At 42.3% G+C, this 16,421-nt stretch overlaps 1 protein-coding gene across 3 annotated transcripts in view; it reads left to right on the top strand.

The window, feature by feature from the left end:
* The window catches only part of RCL1 (RNA terminal phosphate cyclase like 1), a 68,361-nt gene that overhangs the window by 45,461 nt on the left and 6,479 nt on the right, over positions 1 to 16,421 (top strand). For all 3 annotated transcript variants that reach the window (XM_054500941.2, XM_054500942.2, XM_054500943.2), the window contains 3 exons: positions 3,042 to 3,167; positions 6,341 to 6,497; positions 11,282 to 11,385. In XM_054500941.2, the coding sequence (XP_054356916.1) occupies positions 3,042 to 3,167; positions 6,341 to 6,497; positions 11,282 to 11,385 (387 nt within the window). The remainder of the gene's footprint in view (positions 1 to 3,041; positions 3,168 to 6,340; positions 6,498 to 11,281; positions 11,386 to 16,421) is intronic.

Raw genomic sequence — 16,421 nt, 5'->3', positions numbered from 1 at the left:
TTTGGAGCCTGGGAAAAAGGAGCTGCCTTTGGAAAAAGCTTGAGTTGGTTTTGTGGTTTTTTTCCTTGCAAGGCTGATTGACTACTGGACTAAGCTTGGAGGTTGTATTTCCCGTAGGAGGGCTCAGACTGGGAGAACGAGGCCCACTCTCTTGTGTGCATTTGTGGTTTTAACTGAATTACTTCCAAAGTGCATCTTTTCCCTCTTGCATTCTACAAGATGACCTACCAGCCAGGGCCCAGAGGGAGCTGGTGTTGGTTTCTGCCAGCAGCTGTGACTAGACAGTAGTTACCTTTTATTAAATGCCACCCACTCTTTCTCACCCCTGCCTTATGTGGGGCGTAAGAGAAAAGAACATTCTGTTTTAGTTTTGCAGTGCTGTCCTAGGAGCTCATGATTTGGTACATGAGAATTAAGTGAAAAAGCTGGCAGTAAAGGGGGGTAAGTTGGAATTCGTGGGATAATCTAGTTGGACTTGTACATTGGTATTGGTTCTTAATATGGTTTTCATAAATGGGCTTTAGGAGGTTCATAAACCTGAAAAATTTTCTGCAAAATTGTGAGTATATATGTTTCTCAGGAGAGGGTCCATAGCTTTCATCAGATTCTCAGAGAGTTCTCTGATTCCTGAAAGAATAAGAACCTCTGCTTGGGATTTGAATCTTGGATGAGTAGTAAAGAAAAGCAATAGCTGACATTTGTTGGAATCCTGCTACACACTAGGCATTAAGAGCTTTACATGCATTTTATTTCATTTGTGCCTCCAAACTCTGTGAGGAAAGTGTTATGATTATCCTTCTTTTACTGATTAGGAAATGACAGCACAGAGAAGTTAGCACAATTAACCTAGAGTGATGCAGCTTGCTGGAGCTTGGACTTGAACAGAGATAATCTGATTCTAGAACTTTGGGGCTGTTAGCCATTCCTTAGTAGGACATCCATGCCAAGCCATATGGTTCTAAGCAACTCGATGTATCTGGCTTTAAAGTTCCTTTGCCTTCTTCATTTCACTGCCTGAGTTCTAATATAGGATTCTGTAGGCCCTGAATTCGTACTGTTTGTTACCCTTTGTGTTTTCATATTGGGATGGGTGAGAGGAGGAAGATGCTTTTTGGGAGTCAGATCTGTTTAATTTTGAGCAAGTGTCTTAGTTTTTTTTGTCTTATTTGTCTTTAATGTAAGTCCTAGAACTCGGAACCATGGCTCTCAACACAGGGTTACTGTGAGCATAAAGTAAGGTGATAATATATGTGAAAGAACTTTGGGAGCCATGAGCTCTGTGGGATTATGTGTTAGGATGGTGACATCTCTTGTGCTTTCCTGGGGAGAGTGGGCAGCCTCAGACCTCAGAAGGACAGCACCCACTTGGTCCAAAGGGTATGAGACCCAGGACTGTTTGTCTAAGCTGTCTGTGGTCAAAAGTACATTCTGGACTGAAGAGATGGTGATGTAACTGGGCTGTGTGTGTATTGAAAAATCCCTCTTTGCTCTTTCCTCATTTCAAGTTTGTCCTTTGAGTCAAGTTAAATATTTATTGATCATTTCTGAGTACAAAAGTAGTGTATTGGAGAGTTGGGAGGGATTACAGAGGTAAAGCCCTTGCCCTTATAGAGTGTGTGGTCTCGTTGAAGAGCAAGAACAAAATGTGTGTATGTGAAGAGAGATGTATGGTAAGTTCAAGTGGAGCCAACACTTGGGTGCCGGCTGGAGGGCTTCAGGAGAGAGATTGGGACCTCGGGCTGGGAGAATGGGGCAAAGCAGCTCAGGTTGAGGAATTTGGTCGATTTGGATGGGTGGAAGGAGTTGATGGTGCAGAGCTGAAGATGGACACACCGAGCAGGCTGAGGGCTCTAACAACAAGATATGGGAGGATCAGGAGCCACCGAGAGACTGTCACCAGCATGAGGAAGATTGGTCTTTTAGTATGAAGTTCAGGATGGGTCAAAAAAGGGAGCTAGATACCAGATCAGGTCATGTATCGTCTCTGAGCACTTTGTTTCTGCAGTTCAGATGAAAATTAAATATGTTATTGTCAGCAGTTCTTGAACATTGGGCTGGACTGGGCAGATCATATACCTCGTTCTACCTGTTGGACTTGTCACATGGGGTTTGTATCAGAGTAGTGGGAAGGTCACATGTTATTTCTTCATTTTTTTAGTTCCAAATATACAGCCGTCTCTTGACCATACATTGCACATTGACATGCTCAATACATACTTACTTTTTCTTTGACATGTGTGGTTGGGGAATGCCAGCTTCTGTTATAAAGTCTAGTTTTAGGCAATAATTTCCATTTCCTCAAGCACCAATCTTTTCATTTGAGTTACAAATATCTTCTTCCTTTCTTTTCTGGGGTGCCCTGTTGTAGGAGTGCTAATTATCAATATTTTAACCATAAGATAGCAGGTGTGAGGAGGCTATGTTATCCACAAGTGGAGTAATTAATTCTTAAATAGTAGAAAATAGGCCCTGTAAATTAGAAAAACCTTTTTATATATTTATAAATAGCAGCAACCATGTTCTTTTACTGAACTTTTTCTGCTTCTCCCGTCAGCATACCAGGAGTCGGATTGGGATCGCCCAGGTCCTGTGTGGTGTCTGTTCTGGGCTTAGGTTCTTAAGAGAGAGACTCACTGGCTACAGCAGTGGGAATGGACAGAGAATAGAAAGTGTTCTTAGGTGTCGTACTTCAAAGGGAGCCTGGATCATGACCCCCAGAGAGGCAGGTGTCTTTACGCCTTCCAAAATTGACTTGAACAATTTCTAGGGGAGGTGTGTGGGTAGGAAGTCAGGGGGTGGGGTTGAGGACCTCCAGCTTTGTACTTTCCACTCTCTCTATTGTTTGGATGTTTTCGCCATGACCTTTTATAATAATGAAAAAAATTTAATTATGGTACTAATTCAGTAAATTCAGTTGGAAAACAATATATTTGGAAGTCCCGGTTTGTTACTACAGTTCCACAAATACTTGCCAGCTTTGTAACTGATTTTCCTCTGTCCTGGAGTTCAAGCAGAATGACATCCTTAATTCCAGGCTGCAGGTACTCTGTACGTGTGTCACCTCAGATGGCGAACCGGATTGTGGATTCTGCAAGGAGCATCCTCAACAAGTTCCTACCTGATATCTATATTTACACAGATCACATGAAAGGAGTCAACTCTGGGAAGTAAGTATCTGTGTTTTTGAAGTCTGTTCCTGTAGCTTTTTCACATGCCTGTTCTAGTTGAAGTTAAAACTGCCAGCTCTGAGGTTGCGCAGCCAGAGGAAAAACAATTTCAGAATTAATTTCCTTCTGACTTCTTGCCGTTGTCACCAACAGGCATTTCTTGAGTGCCTGTCACATGGAAAGCATCGCAGTGGCTAGAGCTGGAAGCTAAGGGTCTGGTTCCTAGCCTTGGGGAATTAAAAACTTTATCTATTAATACCCAATGCTTTAGGCTTTAAATTCCATCTGCACTCTGTTCCAACAAAAAAATTAAACTGAACAGGTTCTTCCACCCTGAGTAAATAACAGTATAGGGTTAAAATCTTTTGTTATCTAAGTGTAAGTCAGCATCTCTCTTCATCAGTGGAAACAACATATTTACATCCAGAGAAAGTTGTTATTGCAGATGTGAATTTGGTTTAGTGAAAGCCTTTGCTTTGCTAAAAAATAAAAATTTTAAAAATTAGAAAAAAATTCTAAATAAGGAAAATAAGTTCTTAAAAAATGATGCTCTATGTAATGAAGATACCTGTTTTAGGCTTTGCTTGTGTATTTAGCAACTAGGAAGTTAGAGAAGCAATTAAAGCCACTTTCTTGAAATAGGAAAGTGTTAAACATACAGAAAAGATCAAAGAATAGTACAGTGAACACGGAGATATACTCCTGCTGCCTATAGTTAATGATAAATATTTTGCCAAATTTGCTTTACTTGTTTGTGGGTTTTGTTTGTTTTTGTTTTTTACTGTATCATTTCAGTGTGAATGATGGAATCATTTCACTTAAAATCTGAGGCTTGCAGGTTGTGTCTCCTAAAAATAAGAATATTAGAGTCTGGGGTTAACTGTTGTAGGTTAAGAAGTCAACTTCTTCTTAAGTGATGCCACAGCTGATCCTTTTTCGCAGCTGTTTCACCTGTGGTTTCTTTTAATTTCAGCAAAAAGAAGAAAAGAGAGTAAAGGAGGGGGGTGAGTGTTTTATACAACCTTTGACCTTTTTAAGGCCCAACGGAAAGATGAAGGTGGTTTTAGAAATACAGTGGAGGCTCATAGTCCAAAGCAACAAAGCTGGTGGCGTCATAACGCTGGGGTTGGGAAAGGATTTGTGAGCAGAGCTGGACTTTCTGGCTTGGAAAAGTCAATGATGTTCCTAAACCTTTGGTTTATATTCTAGTAACAACAGTATTTTCCTCATTTATACATTGAGGGTGATGATGCCTATGTTTTGGGATTATTGTAAAGATCACATATATAAGCCATTAATACCTTGCTTGTTACATGGTAGGTCCTACAGAAATGGTGGCTCCTGATGCTATTCTTTCCTTTACTCTCCCTTGTTGGTCACAGGTCTGGAATTATATGTCAGCTATTTTCTGGAGAAAGGGGATTTCCGAGGGATGGGGGAGGACAGATAGCAGCAGAAGCTGTCTAAATGGCTTCATCTCGATAGTCCCTTCTCTGCTTTGCCTCTCGCTTTATCAGAAAGTGTCCTGGAATGAAGCAGAGCAGGCCTGACAGCCATCTTGCCACCAGCTTATAGTGTGGCTTTTTGTTATACCACTGACTCAGCTGACCCTAGAGTGTGGTCAAGTCCATACTTACTAATGGAGAGTAGAAGCCTTACACGTAGATAAAGACATGGACATGATGTAGACTGTGGGCCATCAACTCCAAGCCCCATTTAGAAAATTACTTGTAAAACCAACGTGGGATTTAAATTTGTGTTTGGTTTTTATAAATCTCCAGTTACAGATGACTAATAGTGCTCTTCCTTCTGTGTTATTAAAATTATAAAGTCATGGATGGGTATTTCTCTCTTCTGATTCAGTGAAGTATGCAGTAAGTCAGGCTTGTTCAGATGTAAGAGTTTATGTTGTGGCCATGGCCTAGAACCTTAGGGGACAGCAGTTCTTGGTGGCCTATGTCAGCGCTTTGGCCAGAATGCACATCAGTCCAGTGTGGTCCCATTTTAACTCTCACAGTAATTATTTTTTTTCTTAATTGGGTCCTTTACCAAGGAAAGCTGTGGAGGCTGGCCTTTGCAAACTATACCAGTGCAGATCTCTAATGAGGTCACCTGATGACCAGCAGCTTGGTCAGCCTAACTTGAAATAGGCCTGATAACACATATTTCCCACAAGTTGGGAAGAAAAATTAGAGTAATTTACATAGAACCTAATATATGTTCTTTGTCTTTTCTAAAGTTACTTAAATTGTATTAAATGGAATAATCCTGATTAAATATAAAGTTTATCGTAGTCACAAATACACCTTACAAAACTCACACAGATGGAAGTTCTTGGGAAATGCAGGTAAATGGGGTGAAGCAGCAGTGGCACCTTGTCTTGCTTTCTCTCCCCTTCATCTTCTACTCTTCACTTTTGTATGCCACCGCCTGCAGCCACTGCTGGACACCCTCTCACTTGTGCTGCTCAGGTGACTCAAAGGCAACTTGGGATTATGCTAAAATTCTCTAGGTGTCCCATGATGATAGGTGGATAGCACAGTGTTAGATTGTTAAGCATAACTCAGAGTGCCTCCCAGAACCTTTGATGAAATGGGTAACTCACTGCACCCCCTTTCCTTGGCTGGTGTTGTTAACCTTCGACTGCATAGACAAGTAAATTTTTTTTTTTCCTTAAGAATCTAAAGACTGACTAATATAGTTCTTCCATATGGTGAGCTCATATAGTGCATTTGAAACATCATTAATTTTATACATAGTTTTAGTGAAACAAGTATTTTGGCTAGTCTCCTGCCAGACACATAGAAAGTATTGTGTGAGCGTGTGTTGAGTTGTGTTAAACGGGGCAGGTCTGTGTTGTGGTTGCATACGGATTATACTGCTGGGAAGGCCACCACACCTTTCCTGATGATGTGTCTACTTAATAGGCATTGGAGAAGTAGAATTGAGCTGTCAAATCTTAAAATTTTGTGGAGAGATGCTTGTTTTTGGACTGATTTTCTTTTCTGGTCAGCTAGTAAACTAGTAGCAACTCTATGAGATTAATGCAGCCAGAAAGAAGCCTTTGAACACAGTGCCGTCAAAAAAAATGTTTGTCTTCTCTTTCTGTTTGCTGGTGAGTGGAAACCTCACTTGGTTAACCCTACTCAGTGTTTGTGCCTTTGTATCTCCAGGTCTCCGGGCTTTGGGTTGTCACTGGTTGCTGAGACCACCAGTGGCACCTTCCTCAGTGCTGAACTGGCCTCCAACCCCCAGGGCCAGGGAGCAGCAGTGCTTCCAGAGGACCTTGGCAGAAACTGTGCCCGGCTGCTGCTGGAGGAAATCTACAGGGTATGTCCACAGCTTCCTCTGATAGAGGAGTGACCAGGAAGCAGTTTGTTTTCTCATTCTCATCTCTTGGCAGCTTTCATCCTCTTCCAAGGGCTCAAGCCAAGGAGGTAACCTGTTCATGTGCATTAAGCAGTTCAGCATTAACTAGTTTAATTGATTAGTCGAACTAGTCAGTGAGTAGAGATCTAGCCCCACTGGGTTGAGACACAGGGCAGGTAAGTTTTAACAGTGAGCCAAGGAAAGAACTGGAACAGTCATAAAGGAAAGGGAAGGTTAAAAAAAGGAAGCAGGTAAGGTAAGGTGGTGGCTGACACACTGAGCTAACCAAAGAGAGTACCATCCTGGCACCCCCCGATTGCTGCCATGTGGAAAGATGGACTCATTCTTTTTAGATCTTTTAAGAGAAGCTAGAAATCTGGATTTGTATGTGACAGTTGATTCATATATAAAACGATAGCAACAGGCTAGATTTTGCAATGCATTCTAGAAGACAGAATCTCAGTTAACAGATAAGTATCAGAAAAGAAGAAAAAATTAAAAAAAAAAAGCACAGAATAACTAGGGAAGGCAGGCCTGTGGCACAGCATAGTAGAAGCTTTGGGAAACCTAAGAACATGGAACAGAGAAGGGGTAAACTGATGTTGAAGACAGACTCAACCAGTTGTCATTTTGCTTCTGCAGCGCTGCTGGTGGGACACAGCTGAGACCAACCTGCCCTCTCAGTTGCCACAGTCTTTCTCTGTTGATCCTTTCATTGCAACGGGCACATATGCATGCACACACTTTTACTGTTTCCTCAAAATAGGTGAGGTGACCTAAAGTAAGGGAGAAATTTGGAAAGATGATGGCAGAAAGAATAAGATACAGTTGCCTAAAAAATATATTCCCTGAGATCCCCTATACTTGGTTAGAAGAGGGTCACAAATCTGGGTCCAAGATTTCTGTTAGTCTGCACTGTCTTTTGCCTTGGTCCCACATCAAGAAGGTGAAACCTTTTCTCTGACATGCAGAGTCCAGGAAAGGCTCTGAAGGGTGGTTGTCTCTCTGCTCTGTGTGTTAGGTCCCAGATTCTTGAACTGAGCATCAGCAAGAACTATACTCTAGGTGATTTGCTGTTGTATGGTGTATAATGTTTGTAAATCGTCTCTCTTCTTCCCCTAAGGAGCTGAAGAGACTTCTGTCTTTGTATTGTTCTGTGTATTTCTTCTCAGTTGTCAGGCATCTCTCTGGTCTCCAAGTAAGTTTTCCAGTTTAAGGTAACAAAAATCACATCTGAGCCAAATTATAAAATCAGTAAAACAGGTAAAGTGGCAATTTAGTTTTTCTTTTAATTCTTCCTTTTGCCACTGGTTCAGTTTATTAATCAGGGTGGTAGGGTAAAGCCTGACTATCCATAGGTACTGATCCTCAGACCGGCCTCACAGTGGAAAACAGCTTATATTTATAGTCTACTCCCTTGATCCAAGTCAGTGTTCTTGAAAATGTCTCATTGGTCCAAGATGGAACATGTGAGAATAAGCTGTTTCAGAATTAACTAAAATTTCCAGGTCCTAAATGGCTCTCTATTTAATGACCATCTAATTAAAAATGGAAGACAGTGGACCTATAATTTTCAGGAGAGTAACTCCAGCCCCTCTACTCGGCATTCGCCTGGGAAATAGTAGAAGAAGGAGATGAAATCTTCCTGAAGGAGGAGGTATTCTTTGACAAGTCTTGTGCAGTCACGATCTGGCCTCAGATTTTTTGGTGCTAAATCAGTTTGCTTTTTTATGCTAAATTTAATAATTTTGTGAAAAATGGGTAGTAACTAAAAGTTTAGGGTAGTTGATCAAGAGGTTGCCCTGCCAGTTACTTAATTCACGAGGCTTGTGGTCTACTTATTTGTAGGGGGTTGGGCAACAGTGCGTGTGATGTGTTTCCCTGGGTCCCTTGTTGTGCAGGATTTCTTTTCCTGGTCCTGTAGTGTCTGGCAGTGGCTGGTCCTGTAGTGGCCCTCTCTCTAACTATGGGGACACTTCCATCTCTTTCTAATAGACCTTGGGAGAATTAGAGGCATCACATTACACAGTAGTCCAGTAGGAGCCTATGGGCACAGCTAGAGTGTGGGGTTTATATCCCTATAAATAGCAGGCTATAAGCCTCAGGGTAAAAGCACCTACCAGTCCACAAGAGGAAAAACATGCAGTTTAAATTAGGTTCTTTAATATTTTTCTTTTTCTTTTTCTTTTCTTTTTTTTTTTTTTGAGGAAGAGTCTTACTCTGTTTCCCAGGCTGGAGTGCAGTGACGTGATCTTGGCTCACTGCAACCTCCGCCTCCTGGGTTCAAGTGATCCTCCTGTCTTAGCCTCCCATGTAGCTGGAGGCGTGCGCCACCACGCCTGGCTAATTTTGTATTTTTAGTAGAGACAGAGTTTCTCCATGTTGGTCAGGCTGGTCTCGAACTCCTGACCACAGGTGTTCCACCCGCCTCGGCCTCCCAAAGTGCTGGGATTACAGGCGTGAGCCACCGTACCTGGCAATTTTTTTTCTTTAGTTGAGATCTACTTTCAGTCTTCCATTGTGCCTGGACCAAGTTTCTTTCGTTTTCTTTTAGTTATTCAGAAAACTTCCTTTGTGTGTCTATGATCTTTAATTATTAAAAGGATGGAAATACTTCGTGTTTTTCTGAATAATTTTCTGTAGAGTTGTGATGTGACATGAATTGAATGAGTGGTAAAAAATCCATCCCTTTTGAAGGTGCTGTTTATCAAGTTTTAAGCCTCTGATCTAATCCCCCCTGTTCCATTTATGCCTCATTGGTTACCAAGCCTTCTTGATTCTGTCCCAGGCTTTCTGGAACTGCCTTTTCTTTCCATCCTTTTCACTGCGCTAATCACTGCCTGCCTCTCTGCTCCACTCCACAACTGGATTATGGCTACTGGCTCTCTGCATTTCCAGCAGAGAAGTTCTTTCCAAATCCTAACATCCTTTTCAGTCTAAAATACTGATCTGATCTCTTCGCTCATGTGCACAGAGACCTTCACTGGCTTCTCACTTTCCTGGGACAAAGTCAGAATTCTAGACCCATTTCGGAAAGCCTTGCCTTAATTGGGCTACCCACCTTCTCTGTGCTGTATGTGCTTCTCCACAGGCAGCAGCGGTGCCTTCCAGGCTGGTCGCCTGGCCGTTCCTTGCTGGCCCTGGCATTTTATTTTTCCCCATCATTCTGTTCTTCTTCCTCCCCAAACCCTGCTCATCCCTCAAGGGCTGGCTCAAGTAGTCCTGACTCCTAAAGCCCCCCTCTGGTATCTGGCAGGTGACACCTCCCCACCCTGACATAGGTAGGGTGATAGCCCCTACCACTTCCTCCATGATGTCTTGTACAGGGACCTTAGCTATCTATTGCATTAAAATATTGGTCCAGTGAATGGTGAAATAACAACAGTGATAGGAAGCAGAGACTGAAGAGAACACTTTAATTTTAGGCTGTCTTATAAAAGGGAGCAAGATCTGTAAAACAGTTTTGTTGGTCGTCATATTTTCCATGGATCAGGTTTTTCTTTTTGGGTAGAAAAGGAAAAGGAACTCTCCTTGTCCTAGAATTTGCTATGTGATATAAATGTTGTTTTCTGTCCTTTGTTAACTAAGGTAGTTTAGGGACGTGCAATAGATTTTCATAAAGGCTACCGGTAAGATCAGTCCTTATTTCCTTCACCATTATTAGGGCTACTAAATGATTTCTGACAGCCAGAGAATTTCAGAGTGTCTGCATCTGAAAATGGATTTATTTCCTATCCTACATGCCTTAAAAAGGAGGCAGGGGCAGTTGTAGCCACATGAACCGCACTGCTGGCCACCTATCCTGTTCAGTCTAGCCTTGGATAGTAACGTGCCTTGGTCAGACTGGATTTCTAATTGTGAGCTGTGCAAAATATGTAGAAATTCAAGGTCATCCTTCTTTGACTATGTACAATATGTTTTAAAGTTATTCCAGAAAGAATGATCAGAACGTGTGTTTGTATGCTTATGTATGCGTCTAGTGGAAGCAAAACAGTTAAAATGGCTGAGAAAATGAAAAACAAAAGAAGAAAGCCAACCTAAGCAGTTGTACCTCAGGAGAAAGTGTTTGAAGAGAAGTCTGTTCTGCTTGTTAATTTGGAAGAAAGGGAAGGAAAAGGGGGTGGAAAGCATAATTTTATACATAAGTAGTAAGAATGAAGGGATCTAACCTTAACAATTCTTCAGTTTTAAGGAACTCAGGAAGAGATAAAGGAGAGAAATTAATAGAGTATGGCAAGCAGTTTCCTGAATGTATTTGAATAAGTGTAAAAGTAAGGCCATGAAAAGGCCATTTCATGTCAGATAGACTGTGTTGTTCTGTGACAGATTAAATAAATATGAGCGTCATCCACTTAACCCTTGCAATTAACTCTACATCTTCTAGAACTGATTAAGATTTTTTTTATTTGCATATACTCAATAAAGATGGTGTCCTCCTGCTGCTGCTTTAATTATAAAGGGAAAGTTTCATTTTTTTTTACTAGATTCACTTAAGAAGATTTGAATCTGATAGTCTCATTCTGATAGTCTCAACTATTACAGTTGCTCTAATTAACTGTTAGTTTAACCCTCTACAGTTAGTTGATATAATGATTACTCTTCTAAGACCTGTATTCTGTTTTTATTGTAGCTTGAACTTTGGGTTTTGATATTATGAGTGTATGTTTCTGGTTTTTTTTTTTTCCTCCTCTCTTTTGTTGGCTTTCCATTTTCTGGTTTGTACAATTATTAATTTGTGTTTACAGGGTGGATGCGTAGACTCGACCAACCAAAGCCTGGCGCTACTACTCATGACCCTTGGACAGCAGGATGTTTCCAAAGTCCTGCTAGGCCCTCTCTCTCCCTACACGTAAGTTATTCTTTTTCAACCTCGTTATTCTGTCCAGTTTAATTTTTTCATTGCCCAAAATGACAAAGGGTGTTGTGCTGCACAGAGCCTGCACTATGAACACCTGCTTGTGTTTATCCTCAAATCAGCCAGCAGTTGTCACTCTTAACCTGGTGTTTATTTTTACATACAAGGATTTTTGCGTTTCTTTCCTTCCTCAATCCCATGTAACTGAAGTTGCATGATCTCTATCGGGCAGTTATTTTGTTCGTGCTTTAGATTTTGTTTCCAGGTTAGAGGTAAACTCCTGGTTTGGTGTAGCTTGGATTTTGTTACTAGTTTTTTTTTAATCATTCTTTTCCTTAGCTGTCTAACTTGCATGGGAAAACAGGCTTTTTGTCTAAGATGATAGGGTATGAGCTCACTGGAAAAGATGACAAAAGATAGAGTTTGTATTAATGCTACTGGACTAGTAGGGAATTGTAGAAGTGAGTTTGGACCATTGAATGTTAGCAGAAGTTGACTGCTGTGGTGTAAAAGCAAGCACTCTTCAAAAAGAACAGGGTGTCAGAAGACTTGAATTATAAATGACACCGTGAAAGAAGCATTTCCTATTGATAGTAAATGAGGTTGCGGAAAACAGCCTATTTGAGTACTGACATTGTGTGTGTGTGTGTGTGTTTTCACGTGCTTGCATACTTAGAGATCATCATATGGGCCATCTGAGGTTGGTGAGCTGGGTGGCAGGGAATATTCAGGTAGATATGAGACTGAACTGTCCTTTTTCGGTTATCATGGTACCGATGCTGTATATCTGAAAGGTACAGTACTGTGATAACTGAAGAATGGTGGTGCCATCACATTGAGAAAGGGTTGAGGACTGCGGTGGGGCTGTGCAGCCTTGGGCCATGGCTTTGGGGGCATGAAAACCAGGAGCTTGAAATAAATTCTTTTGGAGGCTTTTTTTTTTTTTTGGAATTCGTGGTGGGAGGTTTTTTTAGAAGAGGAAAATGGAAGAGAATACATTTTGTTAGCAGAGAGGGAAGACTGATAAGCAGGAAACTGGTGAGGACCACATTATCTCCTGATAGCTTGTGTTGAAGTATTTCGTAGGACAGGATACCTAAAATTGATACCTAAAATGGCATGGTAACATCAGTAGTAAACAATGCTAAAATAGACTTGGTAGTTAAGTACTTGGAGAGGAGATGAGGGCTGGAAGAATGGCACCCTACGTACAGAGACTCGCTTCCTGTAAAGAGCTCACTGGAGGCGGCTGCCAGCTGTGTGACCACCATGGCCCTGCCAGCTTTATAGCTAGGCTCGTAGCTGCTGTTTCCCAGCCCTTGCTTCAGGCCTGGGGAAGTCCTGCTTGCACACACGGTATGAGGTATGGGGTGTTGTCTTGAATGTGTGTGGTCCTGGGGCATGGGGTTTGGCAGAACATTCTGTGAAAATGGAATACATATATGTTTTTTTCTTGACGCTTTTTTTCTTTTGCTTTTGGAGATTTTTCAGTTTGGCTCCAGGACCTGTATAATGTTTTCAAGCTTTGCAGAGATGCTCAAGATATGACTGGACGTTTTTGAAAGTTCCTGTGTTCTCTTCAACACATCTTCTCACCAAACATTAATTGTAGTGTCTTTTCTTCCAGAAAACTTGCATAAAATGACTTCCTCTCTTGTGAAAACAGTGTCCTGCTCTGAATGGAGCTTTAAAGGAGTAGCACAAATTGTAAGATGATGTATCTTGAGGCTGGGGCTTGGAGATATTCTGCTGCCTCCCAGAGCTTTGTGCAGACGCGTCTGCCAGGGTGGGAAAGGGAAGCCTCCTTTCTTTTTGGTAAGCTAGCATAAGGACAGGTAAGGGAGTCTATTTTCAAGAAAGCTGGATCTGTTTAGTACTCTTTCTGCCCCTAATCACTGTGGACAGCTCCAGCAGCACAAAGAGATGAAGGGCAAAGGCAGGATGCAGCAGGCAAAGTTAACATTGTATTTGTGAGTACAGTTGAGGATAAAAAAGGGATGAAATCCACGGTGAGGACCATCATGGTAGGGGAATAGTTTATTCTAGATGGATTCAAGAGCTTTGGAGACCAAACTAACACATTTATTTTTATGTGCAGTTAAAGTCATAGAAACCTGTTTTGTGAAACCTCAGATTTCTAAAGAAAACCAGAAGCAAGACCTTCCTTGGTTTAAAAAAAAAAAAGCATTTCTTCAAGCAGTTTGGACCTGTTTTCATTTGTATAAAACAGCTTTTTAAATGTCTATGTAAAGAGCATTGGCATTGCTGTTGGTGGTTTTCTGTGCTACTTGAGAAAGTAAGTCTGTATGTGTGAAACTCTTTTTTTTTTTTTTTTTTTTTTGAGACAGAGTTTCGCTCTGTCACCCAGGCTAGAGTGCAGTGGCGCGATCTCCGCTCACTGCAAGCTCTGCCTCCCGGGTTCACGCCATTTTCCTACCTCAGCTTCCCGAGTAGCTGGGACTACAGGCGTCCGCCACCGTGCCCGGCTAATTTTTTGTATTTTTAGTAGAGACGGCGTTTCACCATGTTAGCCAGGATGGTCTCGATCTCCTGACCTCATGATCCACCCGCCTTGGCATCCCAAAGTGCTGGGATTACAGGCGTGAGCCACCGAGTCCGGCCAATGTGAAACTCTTTTAGAAAGGCCCAAGAGATTTTTATTCAGTAGAATAAAATGTTATTGGATAATCACTGGTATATGAAGATTCTATTTCTGTTAAATTTGTTGAGTTTTAGGTGGCTTACAGTTAGTGACAGTAGTTGCACCCTCCATTCAGCAAGCTTAATTTTACAGTTTAGGGAGGGAGGATTTATACTTTTGGATTAACAGCAAGAAAAATAGCAAAAATTAAGATGCATCTTAATTAGCACTTTCAGAAATTGTTTGTGGAATGAGACTGCAGTTACCAGAACTCTCTGCGTTCTGCCAGTGCACAAGCCTTGGAGTCCAGCCTATCTGGACTTGAGGCTCTACCACGCGCCACCAGGAGACCGTGGAAATGGTATTTAGCATCTTGGAGCCTTGGTGTCATTTGTAGATAAGGTGCGTGGTCCTGAAGTCCTGGACTTGTGGAGATGGAACGAAGCTTAGATTAAGTCAGATGCTTAGTGCTCCTGGCAACGTGCCTGAGGAGCTGTCAGTGCTGGGTGCTGTGGTTCTGCCTGGACACCCCTTCACCCTGCTGCAGTCCAGTCCCTTGGTCAGGTCACTTTTTTTTTTTTTTTTAAACTGCTCCTTGAGGAGCAGGACTACTCCAGAGGCAGTGTGGCCAGAGTAGCCTGGTCAGGTCACTTTGAACCCCAGGAGGCCTAGTAAACTTGCTTTGGGTGATTTTGGGGTTTAAGTCATCCGTGAGTGGTCTGCCCAGCTATCTATAAATCTGTATCCATTAATTTTAAATTATGGATTAAAAAATTTTAATTTCTAGTTATTATTTTTATGACTGACTTCCCCTAGTCACATTACTGAGCAAACTACACACATCTTACTGATCCTAAGAATTCTGTAAGGTAGATGTTTATTTAAAAAACACCATGTTTACTGTGTGCAAGATGTTGTTTTAAGCGCTCACACATAACTTATTTGATTTTCATCATAATTTTATAAGGGCAAAAAAGGCAAGTACTATCATGTGCACCATCTTATAGGTGATGGGATTGAGGCACAGCGAGGTCAAGTTACGTGCCCAGGGTCACACAGACAGTAAGTGGGGTTCAGACCTGGACAGTCTCCTCCAGTCACTGCTTCCCTTACCCACTGTGCTCTTTTTTTTTTTGAGACGGAGTCTCGCTCTGTTGCCCAGGCTGGAGGGCAGTGGTGCGATCTCGGCTCACTGCAAGCTCTGCCTCCCGGGTTCGTGCCATTCTCCTGCCTCAGCCTCCTGAGTAGCTGGGACTACAGGCGCCCGCCACCATGCCCGGCTAATTTTTTGTATTTTTAGTAGAGACGGGGTTTCACCGTGTTAGCCAGGATGGTCTCAATCTCCTGACCTCGCGATCCACACGCCTCGGCCTCCCAAAGTGCTGGGATTACAGGCATAAGCCACTGCGCCCGGCCAACCCACTGTGCTCTTATGTAAGAGCTGGGATTCCATCCATATCGCTGGACTCCAAGCACCTTGCCTGAGGCAGAATGCCATGCTACATCTTTTCAGCAAAGTCCTCGTTTCAAATTCTGCTGTAAAATGATCTCTTTCTATCTTTAGTTAGAAATCTAAAATAAACCGTGACTTTTTTTTTTCTAACTTTAATTAATGACCTTTTTCCATGACTGTGGAAGTGCTGAGGAGGTAGAAGACACTGTCCTTGTTAAACACCAACTGACTGAGGCTTCCTGGCCCACTCAGCCTAAAGCTCAGCCCTCTGAAGAACCAATGAGGAAACCAGTGGGGAAACTGGGAACTGCTGGCCCAGCCTGCCTCTCTTTGGGGTCAGTGGCCTCACTGCATTCCATGAGCTTGCACAGTACCACTGTGTCTTAGGTTTGTGAAGCGTTTAAATACTGTAAAGCCCTGTCACCTGATGTTTGAGCCCCAGAACATATTTGGTGTATGGTAAAAGCAAGTGATAGCCTTCCTTCTCAGATAAAAAAGAGGTCACTGACCTGCTTATGGTGAGATCCTGTCTGAACTGGGCCTGGGACCCCATCTCCTGACAGTGCAGCTAGCGTAGTTCTCTGTTTCCTGCTGCCTCAGTAACTGAATGTAGTAATTTCATTTGGAGCAGAGGTCAGCTGGTCTTTGGAAAAGCCTGTATTCAGCAGAAAAAGCATCAGCAGTATATTTAAAAGCTGCCATGTAATGACTATAGGGACACCATTGAGCAGATCCTTTTCTTATCTCCAGATCTTTCCCCTCAACTTCCAGAGCATCTCCTTACACCTGAGATGTCGGTACCCCCAGCTCTGTCCCATATCCAGTGGCATAGAAACCAGGTGGCTTAGTGGAGCAGGACGCAGGACCCTCTGTTGTGGTTTGTGCCTGTGGGAGCTGCCAGAGAGAGGGCTCACCCCATGATTGCCTTCACCCCAT

Source organism: Pongo pygmaeus, chromosome 13 (assembly GCF_028885625.2).
Source record: "Pongo pygmaeus isolate AG05252 chromosome 13, NHGRI_mPonPyg2-v2.0_pri, whole genome shotgun sequence".
NCBI lineage: Eukaryota > Metazoa > Chordata > Mammalia > Primates > Hominidae > Pongo > Pongo pygmaeus.
This window is presented reverse-complemented; position numbering and strand designations above follow the sequence as displayed.